At 43.4% G+C, this 15,693-nt stretch overlaps 1 protein-coding gene across 5 annotated transcripts in view; it reads right to left on the minus strand.

Moving 5' to 3' along the window:
* Positions 1-314: 314 nt before the first annotated feature.
* The window catches only part of POPDC1 (popeye domain cAMP effector 1), a 35,594-nt gene continuing 20,215 nt past the window's right edge, over positions 315-15,693 (minus strand). For 4 of the 5 annotated variants that reach the window (XM_045806979.2, XM_045806981.2, XM_087865347.1 and 1 more), the window contains exons 8-9: positions 9,645-9,874; positions 315-2,840 (exon numbers count right to left, since the gene is read on the minus strand). In XM_045806979.2, coding sequence (XP_045662935.2) covers positions 2,802-2,840; positions 9,645-9,874 — 269 coding nt within the window. In that variant the 3' untranslated portion in view covers positions 315-2,801. The remainder of the gene's footprint in view (positions 2,841-9,644; positions 9,875-15,693) is intronic. The other variant, XM_045806982.2, reaches the window with a different exon arrangement.

A 15,693-nucleotide genomic window follows, 5' to 3' on the forward strand; every position in this document is an offset into this window, starting at 1 on the left:
ACAATTATATAGCACCCATTATTACTAATTTAAGATATATAAACATCGTTAGGTTTCTATCTAGTATCTGTGCTATTATTTTATAAATATAAATATGAGGGCTTTCAAAATATTACAAATGACACATACATTCTGGTATAAATGTTACACTCCTGATTCATACAACAGACTTGATGTTACATTTAAACCTAGTAGATTTAGGATTATATATAGAATAATTTTTGCAGATCATTTTCTGAACCTTGGTCACACAGCTAAGTAAACACCAAAAAACACAGGAAGCATCTTATTGGTGGCTTTGGCAGCAAACGTGGTTGTTTTTTTTTTTTTTTTTGTCTATGTATTTATGCCTTACACAAAGATACACTTGTTCACTTGTATAAATGAATTCAAAGCCATCCATAGGCGATCTTACACTTAAAACTCTTGTTTTCTTATCTGCTTCTTTGCTATCGAGTCTGTGTGGGAGGGCTACTCAATGGCTTGCGTCTCCTTTTCTCTGAGCCTCATTGTCTTTCCTTAGAGGTGTGTATTTAAAAATAGTTTCATGTTTCCCATTCAGGCTAAGTGGCTCTTTTAAGATTCCTAAGCTTGAGAGGACAATCTTCGTTATGAATGACAGTGACATGCGTGCACACGCACACATGGGTTGTCATAAAAACAGTAAATGGATTCTGATCCTCTAGTTTTAGCCGTGTGCCTTTAAAAAGATTTGTTCCCAGTGCTGCAGAAAATAACCTCTACACACACGCAGGTGGATCGTTAGAGAGGACCCTTCCCACTGCCTCAGCTTGACGAAGTGAGACACACCTGAAGATGGGTCCGGCTGAGAAACCCCAAGCTTCTGTGGGTCCACAGAACATTAGAGCCGTGGCCTCAGCAGAATCTGAAATTACTTTCTCTTCAGGGAAGTGTGTCATATCTAATTACTCTACAGAGTGATTCTGTAAATTAGTCTTATGCATGTGGAAACTAAATGGTCTACATGACCTTACTCTGACAGTGAGAGGAAAGCAGTACCAGAGCCATTACATTACAGTTACCACACAGGGGATCTCAGGCACGGCAAGGGAGCTTTCCACGGAATGAATCTTTACAATCTTAAAGCCAAGGCTAAGTCATTCACCTGTGCTTCATTTCCCCCAAATAAATTTATAATTTAGGAAACTGAAGAGGCCACACTAATCGTGAAGTGAAATCAGCCTTTCCACTCTGATGTTAATAAGGCAACTTTGATAAAGATGTTAGGAGCTGGATTCCCAGTCTGTGGAAATTTTCTTAGTGAGTGACCGAGCATGTAAATTTAACTCAAGTGAAATTACTAAGATAATTAGCCTTAAAAAAATGGATTTAGGAAAGTGAGGTGACCCTTGAGTAGCTTATCTACCTTCTCTGACAGAAATCATCTCTTGGCAAGATGGGCTGCTTTGGGTTCAGCTTACCTGAAAGTAATTTCATTGGGAACTTTCCTTCGCCATTTACTGTAACAGGGGACTAACTCAGGTTGGTTCTAGTGAACGAAATAAAATCAACATGATGTATGATGTAGCACAGTCCATCAACGGGTTTCACCCCATTGAGTGCCAGAGTCACACTGGCCAGTCTGATGGATGATTTCAGCAAACTTCGCATTTCCCACCAGCCAAATACCACTGTTTCCTGAAACATGATTCCAGTAGAGAAGAGAAATTTACAGTCAAGGCCCTCACAGCAACATCTAGGTTGGGTGCCCAAGGCATGGCTTATGGGAAACTGTCTGCCCCTAAAGCTGTGCTCACATTTGCAACCCTGGCACTGGGTATTTGGCACACGTTTTAAGGAGACATCTATGGCCCTGGAGGGACCGTCTGAAACTTCAGACCACAGAATGAAAATGCTCTTTCAATCACCTCATTCTAAGACATTTGCTTGGCTACTTTGACTCCCTACCCCAAGGAAAGTGTTCCCCACACCATGATGTGTGGGGACAAGATGGCTCCAAATCACAGATAAGCTGAGTTTTGCTGAAGGTCAAGCTGAGCTCAGAACTGCTTCCATCTGTTATCTTTCCAGCTTTGGTTTCCAGACCCGATGACACATAGCATAATATAAGGGTAATGTGAGCAAAGTCTGATGAGTTTTGCTCATTATCCAGCTCTCTACACAATGCCCAAATAAGTAAGGTGATCTGGAGGAGTAATGTGTCTGGCCTGGGAGAAAAAATAAACACCAGCCAAATCACATCTTTCTTTAAAATCTTCCAGCTAAAAATTCAATTGAACAAGGCCTGAGACTCCCTGCATTTAATGACACCTCAACCTCAATTTCAAACTAGTACTGTTTGTTAAAACTATCAAATGGACAACCCCATTTGCCACAGTGGAGAAAAAACTGTGAGGAAAATGAACCACAACTCAGAAAAAAAATAAGTGAAAAGGCATTTGCATTGACAGAGTGCTAAGTTAAAACAATAATATATCTAGAAAACACTGAAAATTTATATCTCAAAATAGAACTAGGTTTAGTCAGAAGGCTCAGTAAAACAATTTCTTAAAAAGCCGATCAATAAAAAGGAGAGCTAAAATAACCTTCCCATTTTTTGACCCTTCCTCACTTTCCTGCCCTCAGACTACCAGTGCTACAGCAGACCAATCAATAAGCCATGAAGAAGTGCTGGTATTTTTCAGGATCTCTTCAAGACAATTTCCATCTTGGTCACTTGACCTCTCTCTCTGATCAAGGCAACTGATGGACTTTCAGTGCATTTGGAGACACGGGCTCAAAGACCTCGTCGTCATCTTCCACCCCTTCTTCGATTGGTTTCATCTTGGCAGAGCCCCGCTGGTGTGGGGATGGCACGTCTGTCAAAGACACAGAGAGGAAAACCACTTAATGTACAGCCTGCCCTGATGTTAACATGATGTATCAACGATAAACTCCAACTGGAAAGTCAGGCTCTCTGGGAATCTGTCGCTAGCACCAGGAATGCTATTTCCCTAAATATTGTATTTTCAATTCAGCATTTCAAGAAAACGACGAAGTCAAGAAATGATTCTCAGTCTTAAGAACAGACGTGAAATGGATTCCACTGCACATGCTTGGATGACAGAAGCTTCTCCAACATATGCAGTTTCCAGTGGGTTGCCTTGCCCTAAAGTCTGATTAGGAAATTCCTAATTTCCCTAAAGAAGAGTTCCATCCTAAAGCTATGGAAGCTAACACCATCTGTAGCACCACCTAAAACGGCAAGTTCTTGCCACCACCTGTCCAGCCACTGCCCGGACTGGTATAGGAGAGGGAGGGATGGGAAGGAAGGAGAAGGGGAGGGAAAGCGGGGTGGGGGGAGGAGGATAGTCCAGGCTCACAGGAAGGAAAAGCCAGGTGAAGAAAATACAATCCCAAGTAGCAGAGGGAGCAGGAACATCCCTAAAGTCTTTTATATCCAAGGAGTCAAGTAATAAAGGACTCAGTCTGTCCCTCCTTTGTTCATGTGTTTGTCACATGCTTATCATTTACCACATAAGGGACACGGTGGTTGATGCAGAAAAAAAGCACGGTTTAAAAGTAAGAGTAGAGGGGCGCCTGGGTGGCTCAGTTGTTAAGCGTCTGCCTTCGGCTCAGGGCATGATCCCAGCGGTCTGGGATCGAGCCCCACATCAGGCTCCTCCACTGGAAGCCTGCTTCTTCCTCTCCCACTCCCCCTGCTTGTGTTCCCTCTCTCGCTGGCTGTCTCTCTCTCTCTGTCAAAAAAAATATGGGGCGCCTGGGTGGCTCAGTCGTTAAGCGTCTGCCTTCGGCTCAGGGCGTGATCCCGGCGTTATGGGATCGAGCCCCACATCAGGCTCCTCTGCTGGTAGCCTGCTTCTTCCTCTCCCACGCCCCCTGCTTGTCTTCCCTCTCTCGCTGGCTGTCTCTCTCCCTGTCAAATAAATAAATAAATAAAATCTTTAGGAAAAAAAAGATTAAAAAAAATCTTTAAAAAAAATTAAAAAAAATAAAAGTAAGAGTAGAAGTTACTATAAATAGGTGCATAGACTTTTCAAGGTGCTTGATGAAGGGCTCCAGGACAGCATAAACACCCCTTCACAAAGTTCCCAAACTCAATGTCAGGATTCTTCTGTTGGGGGTCCCCGTCCGCCCCGCCCACAGCAGCGTGGTGCCCTTGCTGCTCTCCAACAGGGCAGAAGGGGATTCCTTCAATTAGTCAATCAGCAAATACTGACCTCACGCTGAGCGTAAGGCTGATAATGGAAGAACCATGGGTGAAACCTGACTCTTCAACTACTTGGTATAGAGCAAAGGAGGGTAGTGGGACCCTACTAAGACGCGAAGCAGCACTGCTACAAGAACTTTAGCAAGATCACCTATTAATCCCTGGCAGGGTCGGCAGGTGATAGCAGATGCAGTGGGCAAGGTGGAGGGGCGGGGCCGGAAGTGCCATCAGCACGGCGGGGGGGGGGGGGGGGCGGGAGGAGCATACACCGTACTCAAGGCCCCAGGCTCAAAACACAGTTCTTGGGTTTAAAACCCTGCTCTGCTGCTTCCTAGCTGTGTGGTCTGCACTCCATCACTAAGCCTCAGTTTCCATATCTGTAGAAGGGAGATATTCCCAGGGCCGCCTCCTGCCGTCGTTCGGAGGATAAAACAAAATAATCGTGTTATGGACTCAGCAGGGTCCTGGGCACACAGAAAATGCCACTCCTTGTTTATTACGAACTGCACAGTCCCAGTCTTGCACTGGGGAGATGCCACTCCCAACAGCCACAGCCTCCAAAATAAAAAAGAGGTGAATTAGACTGGCTTGGACTTTGGTATAGTTGATGTGTTTGCTGTGCCTACATGGAAATTGTTCACTTTCAAACATTTACAGTCAATTAAAATACTGTGTTTCTTGAAAGACAACCATGGACATACACTGCAGAGAATAAGCCTCTATTACAATGATCCAGGAACACAGTTCTGTCATGGAGCACAGCATGACAGGAGCGCCCAGGCCAGTTTTTTGACCCTTTTCTTGCAGGTGACAACACAACCACCAACCACAACCTCCAATTTGCATGTTTACTCCAGTGGAGATGAATACTATCCGTGTGAACTTGGGCAAGTTACTTCCCTTCTCCCTGCCTCAGTGACCCTATCTGTAAAATAGGAATAATGCTATTATCTACTTCCTATGGTTGTTAAGAGGACTAAGGGGCTTACTGTTTGTGTAGTTCTTACATCAGTGCCTGGGATGCAACAGTCGTTTTGTCAGTTTGTAAGTTAATACAATGAGTTATTAATATGGTCTTTGGAGGGCAATGGCCAACGTAATTAGAAAATTTGTTAAAATTCATTATCGCCAGTAGGAATGGCAAATAAAAACAAGTGGGACTTGTACTTGAATCGGGGTTTGTGTTTCTCAATCGAAACAACCTACGTGCAGAGAAATTGTCTTTAAAGAATAGCCGTGCCTTCTGTCGCATGTATAGCCTCCAGTATGGCTGAGCCTCATAAAACATTGCTCAGACTGACCATTTGCAATCAGATAAAAACTCTCCGAACAAACAACAAGATGGCATGTCTAAGAGCATTAAACCCAATCAATAAGGTAGAGCATTTAGACGTGATTGTATCACACACATAACAGAAACACACCCAGTTTACTTTGGGGAAGTGGGACTCATTGCTCTGGGTTTGAGCCCATCGATCAGAGCAGGGGAGACATTCTATAGGACCTCGAGGCTACCGTCTACATTGGGGCCGAATGTTCTCTGCCCTCTCAGCTCCATCACCAATAGGTGCATTTTCCCACTGAGAGAGAATGAAGAGAGGAACCAAGACAACTGGAAATGATGTGGTGAAAACCTTCCAAGGACTTTCAACTTCTCCATGAAAGAATTTGTTCAGTCCCCACTACATTTGCCGGAGCCAAGGAAGAGCTGCGGTGCTTATAACATAGCATTAAAAAGACAGTAGTGCAGGAGTCATCCAGAGTCCTGGGGTGACACCCAGGGGTGTCCAAGCCTGGCCTCCTTCCCCTTCCAATCCAAGCTCTGGCAAATTCACTGCTCCCCAAATCCAACTCATCCTTTCCCTCTTCTCCTGCTTTTCTCCACACCTGGAGTGGCCTCTCCACTCCCATCCCTACCCAGCAAATTCCTACCCATTCCTCAAGGTCAAGGTCAAACCCCACCTTCTTCATCTGGAGTCTTCCATAATTCCTTACGTGGGGAGATTCTATTCCCTAGACTCCAACAGCCCTTCCACATTCTGTAGTTCATTGTGATCACAAGTACGTGCCTCTGTCCCTTACTGGAAAACAGGCATCTTGAGGGCTGTAAGAACACCCTCTTCGTCCTGCAGAAGTAGCCCTCACGTAGCCAGGTCCTTGATAATTACTTAGTACCTGAAAATAATTACTTAGTACATGAAACTCCACAAGAGGCCTTCAGAAGGCTGAGCCTGAGGACAAGGGAAAGACGCACAGCCATCACCTTTAATCTCGGGTGGGTCAATTCCCCACCATACCAGTGGGGAAGCACCTGTATTTCTCAAGTGCAGGCGGTCTCGGGTTACAGTAAAACCTCACAATGAAAAGGGACTGTTATTACTATATTCTGTGTCATGTTTCCTGGGGAAATCATTGTCATATAATTGACTCACCAGTGCTTATAGCATGGGCTTACAGCATAGGTTATAGTGGTGCTTATAGCAAGGGCAAGAGCGCCGTCCCCTCACTTAAACGTCTGTATCACCACCTGCCACCTGCCATCACCCAATCAGCAAAAAGTGCCCCTGAGTGATGACAAGGCACTAGAGGCTGGGTTAAATGTTAGGGAAATAAAATGAATCGGACAGAGTCTCTGACTCGATCTTATTTCGTTTCTCAAGAACTCAATGCACTTTTCAGAGCAATTCATGCTTACCACATCCATACGATCTTTCTACTTTATACTCAGAAGCTAGAGCAAAGACAACCTGGAGAGCCTGTGAAAGGAACGCGAGTGGGGGGGGTCTGCTGTACAGGGATCCTTCCTCACCAGGAAGTGGACCACCTCGGCAGGGTCACATTCTGGCAGGAGGAACTGCTGGACCTAACAGCCCAGCAAGATTGCATGTTCCTGCAAATGTTCTTTTCACAGGATACTAGATTCCCTCTCACTTCAGGCTTCGTGGCTGGGTAAAAGCACACAGGCCCCCTGGTCCCAGTTCCCACAGCAGCGCCTTACTGCCCTTCCTCCCCCTGTCAGATGCACTACAAGGCAAGGAACCCAGCCTGCCTGGTAACCACTGGAAGCTCCCCGGTGGCAGCTGGCTGCCTGACCCCTCCACAGGAATCAGGGCCGCAGAGAGTGCCCACACTTTGTCCCAACCTTAGTTGGCCTGGGCCTCCTGAACCACTGAAGGCCAAGGGTGATAGTCACCCGGTCTACCTGAGGATCGATCACTGTCTGGCCAGGAAAAAGTCAGGCTCTGAGGAGCCAGGAGCTCACTTGCCCTAGACCTGATGCTCTCCAACCTCGATGAGACACCTGCTGGTTCGGTGGAAAGACTCAGTCACCATCACTATGCTGCCAGAAATCATTCCTTTGTCCACTAATATATCTAAGGCCAATATGGAGTGTGTACAATGACAAAACCCCCAAAAACTATAAAAAAGAAGAGAGAATATTCTGCTTCAAGGGAACTATCTTACACTTCCCAAGTTGAACATTAATAAATTCTTTCTACAAGTCTGCCTGGTTTTTCATTAATTTTATGCACCGATGCATCATCAGAAATTTGCCCAGAAGGCTCAAACCTACCTAGATGTAAGAGCACGAGGAGAGGAGAGGGGAAGAAATTAAGCTTATCTTTAGTTAAGTGCTTTTTCAAATTACTTTTGTCCCTCAAGGTCATTACTATGAGGTACATGACCTCCGCATAATGCTTTACTTTTCATTTATTCCAAATTCTAAGCAGGCAAATAATTCCATATCCATAAATTATCCAGAAAGCTGATTTCTATCCTTCCTCTATTAAAACCAGTTTTACAGTTAGGAAACAGAAGTGGTTAACTATATCCTTTGGTATTTTTTATAATTAAGAAGAGATAATTAGCATTATGTTTTGCTATCAGCTATAATCCTCTTCTACTTGGCTCTGGGTGCCAATTAACACAGTTTATTGTAAAAGTTATGTAAAACAAATAGTCTCAGACTGAACTGCTATCCAGATTTATCAGGTGTGAAATTGTTAAACAGTTAATGTCAAGAGTTGCTGTTGCTGGGGGATGTTTCATATTACACCAAGTGGCAAAAAAATCTTCCATCAGAAAGACTTCTATGCCCCTTCCACAGATACCAACGCACCAGGAAGGCACAGTCGGGGGAGCGGAACTTCCTCTGAGTTTACACCACGTTCGGTGTGTTTAGCTGAGAGAGAACAGCAATCCCGAGGGGCAGACAGAAAACCTCAAACTCAAAAATACGAGCTTTGAGCACATGCAGAAGACAGAGGCGTAGCAGTAAGAGTCCTGAACCAAAGAGTGGGCCCTCCCACTCCTGTCAGATCACAGGGGGTGACAACACTGTGGACGCCCACCAGAAGATGTGGATCTGGGAAGTCGAGTCTCTCCTCAGCAGCCCTGTTCAGAGCTCCTCGCCGAGGAGCAGACGAGTCCGTACGGAGGCCCACTGTGCATCCTGCAGGCTGCTGCCTGGCCGTGCAAGCAAGTTACAGGCCTCCGTGAGGACACGCTTAGCCTGCCCCACCAGATCCTTTCCTGTCTTCCTAAGGTCCCCAGTCAAAGAACCACAGGAAGCCTTTTTACATGCAGACCAGGGAGCTCTTACCTAACAGTCAAAATTCTAGTATCCGCAGTAGTGAAAAATTCGCTAATAGAACTTCCCTTTGACAGAATTCTGTCCTTATTAAGCTTATTTTATTTCAGTGTGCTTCTAATTACATGAGGGCATGAGGGCCTGAGGGCATCTCTTAGCAAGTCAAAGTAAGCAGACGTGTTTGTTGTGCTTAAATCCAGAGTGAAGGTCACACCTGTTCCAGAGAATGAATAAGTGACCTTGGGTTTGGTCTCCAAATAAATAGAATATCACGATATGAAATTTGTCAAGTGACTTTTCCCTCTGCCTAAGATACACACTTTTTATAAAGGGAGAACACTTTGGTAAACTATCTAATATAATGTTATACGATTTTTTCCCCCTTTATTCCGTTAACTTTGATGACATTTCCCTCATTCCTTTCAAAGTGTTCTTATTTTTATTATGTTTAACCATCTGGCCAAATGCTTTAGCAAGTAATTAAAAACCTTACAAAGGGTTTAGAATTTTAATTAGATTATACAATTTTTGATGAATGGGGATAGGGGAGGATTTAATGGCTTCGTTGCTAGAGAGGATTTTCATCCCATTTCCTGCCTTGCCTATGTATATCCTAAAATTTTTTTTGAAATTGAAGAGATTGAGTTTGGATTGAAACTTTCTGAAAAATAATCATGAAGGGTAGGGATAGCTTTTATCCTTAATTTCCCTTAGAGAAACTAAGGCACCAGCATTGAGGGACTCAACCAAAGAAATGTATAAATTATGGCAAATAGAGAGGCTGGAGGAGGTTAGTGGTTCCCATGAGGAGGTTTTCTCTAGCCCAACAGGTCATTTCCAGATCAACTGCTAACTACTCACACGGGTGGTCAGAGTGTCGAGCTGCCCCGCCATAGGTGTGAGCCGCCGAGGAACAGTGGAAGTCCCGCAGCCCCTTCCTGCCCACAAGGAGAAAGCTGTAACATCATGGGGATGGTGAATAAACTCAGGCGAACGGGGAAGGCAGTTCCAGGATGGCAGCTGTGCACCGACCCAGCCAACAACTAGTCCAGGATAAGATAGGAGACTGGAAGGTTCTGGGAGGAAGGTCTCTGAGAAAAAGGGGACACAGAATTGATGTACTGAGAGAGTACAGATATAAGAAAAAAAGAAAGTAAAAATGAGGGGAAAGAAAGGAAACTAGAAATATCTATAAAGACAAAAATCAGTATGAAAAGGCATGGTTCAAATATGAAACAACTGCTCCAAGACATTAAGAAGAAACTAACTGGATTTCCATTAAAAGGCAGAATGAATAAGAAGCTACAAGATACTAGGGTCATGGTGAATAAAATGGCTCCCAAAGCAAGACAATTACAAACCTCCAGGGGAAAAAAAGTAAAGTCAAGTATGAAGTAAACTGTGGCATGATTTTTATGTTGTATGTGAAAGGAGAAGCCATTTGAACTTGATATTAGAAACAGTCTCCTCTGAACAGAACAGGAATCATGATGTTGTAACCAAAAAGAAAGAAATGTAGTCACAGTCTACTATTTGGTTCTGAATAAAGCATAATAATGTCAACATTGTTTCTTTGCTTAAACTTCTCGAAAAAAATCATAGAGAAAAGCAAGGAAGACCTAATTGTTTTTACAAAAAAGAACAGTCTACTTAATACCATTGAATTGTACACCTAGATATGGTTAAGATGGTAAATTTGATGTTATGTGTATTTTATGAAAATAAAAAAATTTTGAAAAAAGATAACAATATACTTGTTATCCATCTTGATTGTTTAAAAGTTAAGGAGGAGACCCACAACAATGTAAAGGTAGAAGGGGAAAGAATAACAAAGGATAGAGAGGCTAATGTCCTCACCTTTAAAAATACTGCAGAGAGAAAACAAGATGGAGATTTAAGCGTATTATTTAATGCTACAAGGGTAAATAATAAAAGAATAAAAAACTAGAGGTATCACCCAATTGAACAGAAGGGGGAAGGGAAGTTAAAAGTGAGCTAAGTTAGGTTAGTAGATAAACGATAAGTGGATAAATCAAATTATAGGACATTATTTAGCATTCTGGACAAAAATTGTTCCAATGTGATTGCTTCTAGCTAGCAATTAGGTTGGAGGGGGTTAGTTCTTCTCATTGAATTTTTTTTTTTTTTTTTTTTACTATTTGTTATCCGTGTGTGTATATTAACTTGTTAATTTTTTAAAGTATTTTTATTCATTTATTTATGAGAGAGAGAGCAAACGAGCAGGGGGAGAGGGGCAGAGAGAGAAGCAGGCTCCGTGCTGAGCAGGGAACCCAATGCGGCACTCGATCCCAGGACCCTGCGATCATGACCTGAGCTGAAGGCAGACAGATGCTTAGCCGACTGAGCCACCCAGGTGCCCCTGAACTTGTCAATTTTTAAATTTGTTATTAAAAGTTTAAAAATGTGTAACTGTGGGGACACCTGGGTGGCTCAGTCGGCTAAGCATCTGCCTTTGGCTCAGGTCATGATCCCAGGATCCTGGGATAAATAAAATAAAAAAATTCATAACTGTATAAAATCCCTTTACTATCATTTTACAGAGAAAACACTGTGAGGATAGAGGGCAGTGAATAGATTGGTGAGGACTGGAGTTCTGGAGACAGAGAGCACAGTCCCTACTGGCTGGGGGACCAAGGACTAGAGGAAATAAATGTCATATTTCTCAACCCTAAAAGGGTAAAACACCACACCAACCTGAGTGGGTGGGCGTGAAGATTAAATGAGAACACGTATGAACGTGGTCAGGATGTGTCAGCTGCGACAGCAGGGGCTAACTAACATCCCTAAACAAATTCACACTCCCAAATGGATATGGATATCCATAGGGTAAAAAGCAAAACAAGAACTTATAACAAACTCAACACTTCTTTGTTTCAGAGCTAACCCAGTGGCCTTGACCATGCATTACTTAGCCTCCCTAAGCTATTCCTTACTTATGTACAAAGTGGGGGCACTGCTTTTCTCTCTAGGTCTTGGTGGGTCTGAGAACTGTTCCAGTATTCCTGCTGCCTGACCACACCTTCTCTCTACTTCGCCATGTCATTCATGTAAAGCTTGCCGTTTATTCGTCTGTAGCTGTTCGTAGGGCGACTGGAATACAAATTGAGTTGCACAGGTTATTTCATGAAACCAGCCTTGAAACTGAGAATGCTGTACTGGTTTTTTGTATCTTTCCAGGTAAATAAATGGGTAAGATAGCCGAGAGAAACTCTTGCTGTCAGACATGCTGCTAGTCTTTGCAAAAAATACTAACTAGATGTAAGCTAACTTAAAGTGTGACTAGATCACATGGAATCAGGAGATCGTCCAGAACGCCGTCTTGACATTAATAACAAAAAACATCTGAAAAGATTGTTTCCTAAGAGAAAACCTCTTTTTAAATATCTCATAGTGTCTTTAAAAATCATATATTTTAATTATAATTTCTGAAAAAAAATACGTGGTTTAAACTAACAAAAGCTTTCAAAGACAAGTTCCAGCAGAATGCATTACCTATCATGCCTCAGGATTTAAAAAGCAAACAAACCACACAATAGGTTATTTAACCCCAATTAGCTAAAATAAAGTTCTACAACTTTTAAGGAAACAGAATATGGTCTCCCGTTGCCATGACGACGCCTGTGCCCGGCACCGCTTGTCAGGGATGCCCCTGCCAAGTCCAATCTGTATGCGTGTGTGTTTCTACATCACACGTAGGAGCTCAGCCTCGTAAGGCAGCCTGACGAGCACCTCAGGGCCATAGCAGAGAGGAGAGAGCTCACAGCCACACGAGGGCAGGCAATCCTTCCCAGGGGCCCTGCACCGCTCGTCCTTTCTGGTCCTGCCTCACAATCACGCTTCCAAACATGAAACAAATAAATGAAGCCCCAGGAAAGCGAAAAGGAGTTAAGTGGATTATGGGCTACTGACTAAATAGGAAGGAAGCAATTTTTCTCGGACTATCTCATTACTTTACTTTCTTGTCTTCAAACGATAATTTGACATGGAATACAGAGTCTGCGCGGCAAAGAGTAGAGCGCCTGCTCTGGATTTAGCATCATGTGATATACGCAAAGATAGAGCACAACGTAAGAAATGGATCAGCAGCAATTTCTTTTCCTGCCTTCCCCGGAATCTCCGCAAGCCTGTAATCTACCCACCAGTAAATGGGAAATAGGAGAAACCACCCTGGGGCTGCATGCGGGGAAATTCCACTGTAGGGAGGGACTCCTACTCGTGTGGCTCAGGGGCCAGCCACACCAGCACCCCTGGGGCACTTGTTAAACCCAGGCCCTACCCCAGTCTTCTGCACCAGAATTTGTAATAAAATCTCCGAGTGATCCATATTCACAATTACATTTAAGAATCAAGTTCTATAGGGCAAACAAAACAAAAATGCAGAAACAGAGAGAGAGACATGGAAGGGGGGCCCAGAGATTCAGAGACTTTTCAACCAAATGGGTACATGCTGATCCTGATTTGAAAAATAATTAAGGGAAATGTTGATATGGATTTTAATATTTAAATCTATATTTGAGTTGATGACTAGAATGAATAATGTAAAAGTTGTTTAATTAGGAAAATATATAAAATAAATAAAATTTTTACAGGGTAGCATTGCTTGTAATTCTGGAAGGACATATGAGGCGAAGTGAAAGCTAACCAAACACTAAATGAATGGAGGACATTACCGGATAATTTAAATGTTCCTATGTAGAACCCCCCCCCCCCATACGATAAGTAAGGCAAAATTTCTCATTGAAATGGAAATCAACGGGTCTGTGCAAACCTATTTGCAGCACTGCTTGGTCATAATGAAGGAATGGGGGGGGGGTAGTTTTCCCCAGTGAAGTAGGCTGTAGGAGAAAGAAGTGATTTGGGGGTAAGCACTGCCTTCTCACTGAGTATTGGCCGACTCATCTACTGAAGGGTAAATAATAGTGAATGTGCCTTGGGGCCAGAGTTGTCAGGTGTAAGTGCAGGAATGGGTGTGAAAGTGACAGAAAACACTAGCAAGTATTATATGCATTTTTTTTTGTCTTTTCTTTTTAAAACAGAGAGGCAATATGGTCAAACAGCCTGGATCAGACAGGACTCCTAGCTTTGTATCCCACAGCCCCTCCCTGTGCAACTGCAACAAGTGAATAAGCATCCATATTCCTAACTTTCTCAGGTGTAAAATGAAGTAATACTAAGGTAGATCCATGTTATTGTCAAAATAGTTGCTTTCCCTCCCTCCTCAGGCCCCTTCCTGCTCAACCCTGCAGGAGGATTAAAGATCCACGGGCTTGGGGCACCTGGGTGGCGCAGTCGTTAAGCATCTGCCTTTGGCTCAGGGCGTGATCCCGGCGTTCTGGGATCGAGCCCCACATCAGGCTCCTCCGCTAGGAGTCTGCTTCTTCCTCTCCCACTTCCCCTGCTTGTGTTCCGTCTCTCGCTGGCTGTCTCTCTCTGTCAAATAAAGAAATAAAATCTTCAAAAAAAAAAAAATAAAGATCCACGGGCTGATGTTGGTTTTGGCTAAGCGACTCCTCTGATCCAGCGGACGGGAGAAGAAGTGGCACACACTACTACTACTTCTTTTTTTTTTTTTAATGATTTTATTTATTTATTTGACAGAGCAAGAGAGCATGAGTGGGGGAGGGAAGGGCAAAGAGAGAGGGAGAAGCAGACTCCCTACTGAGCAGGGAGCCCAACTCAGGGCTGGATCCCAGGACCCTGGGATCATGACCTGAGCCCAAGGCAGACGCTAACTGAGCCTCCCAGGCGTCCCGCATGCACTGCTTCTAAGAGGGAGCTTTCAGAGCCATTGCACGATTCTGCCACCACTGTCTTTCCTCCGCCCTGAGTGGCAGCTATCCAGCTAGCCGCTGCTCTTTGGCATCCCAGACTGAGGAGGACATGGGCCAGGAGTAGCACCGGTGTGCACATGTGCGAGAAAGCAGTCTCTGCATCACAGCCAGAGATCCGGGAGACTGTTAGTGCTGTGCCATCTAGCAAAAACCAGCATACCTCTCCGTGCAGGATTACAGTAAAGACTACATGTGATCATGTCCAGAGTTCCTGCAAAATAATAGCTACTACTGTCCACAGTGTTTGTTCCCTCCCCTCCTTAGTATTCATGAAGGTGCCTCCACTACTGAGAGGAACCGCCATAGTTGCCCCCCTGTGCCCATCAGAAACCCAGAATGATAAGAGCTTGCTTGTCTGAGGGACTTCACATTTACTAAGTCCTACCACATGCTCCACAAGTGGTAAATTTTGTTATTTCAACCTAAGTCTTACGAGATTGGTTCTGTATTCTCTGTTTTACAAGAAATATCCTCTGTAATATGAGAAAGAAGAAAGCATATTGATGGGTCTGGCAAACAAAACAAAACAAACAAAAAACCCAGACTTCAGTTCTGAGCTAAAACCAGAACTAACTAGTTTTTGACGAATCACATGCTCAGATGAATTAAATAATTCACAGTTAGTATCATTGTGGTGCTCAAGGACCAAAGTCTTTCATTAAACTGCAGGAAGTGAAGCCAAGAAACTCAGAACAGGGATTAGTCAAAGGGAGTTAGGTATGAGCGGGCTTTGTTGTGCAATTCACACACACCCACATTCAAACCCACACTTACTAGTTCCACAACTAATAATCATTAGTGCAAGATTTGAACCCAGGTCTGTATGCACAACATGGCAATATAGGTTTCTGGTGGCACAAACAGTACAAATATTAATCTCGAACATGTGTTTTTATTCTATTTAAACAACATACTCTAGATAAACTTCTTTTTTCTAAAATATTATTTTACTCCCCAACGATTTAACTTACACAAGAAAATACTATAGAAAAACAAAAATTTATTGTTTAATTCCCTTTCTGCTGACCTTTCTTAGCATAGTAATCACTGTACATGCA

The sequence above is a fragment of the Ursus americanus genome, chromosome 11 (genome assembly GCF_024610735.1).
Source record: "Ursus americanus isolate L20-20 chromosome 11, mUrsAme1.1.p, whole genome shotgun sequence".
Classification (NCBI taxonomy): domain Eukaryota; kingdom Metazoa; phylum Chordata; class Mammalia; order Carnivora; family Ursidae; genus Ursus; species Ursus americanus.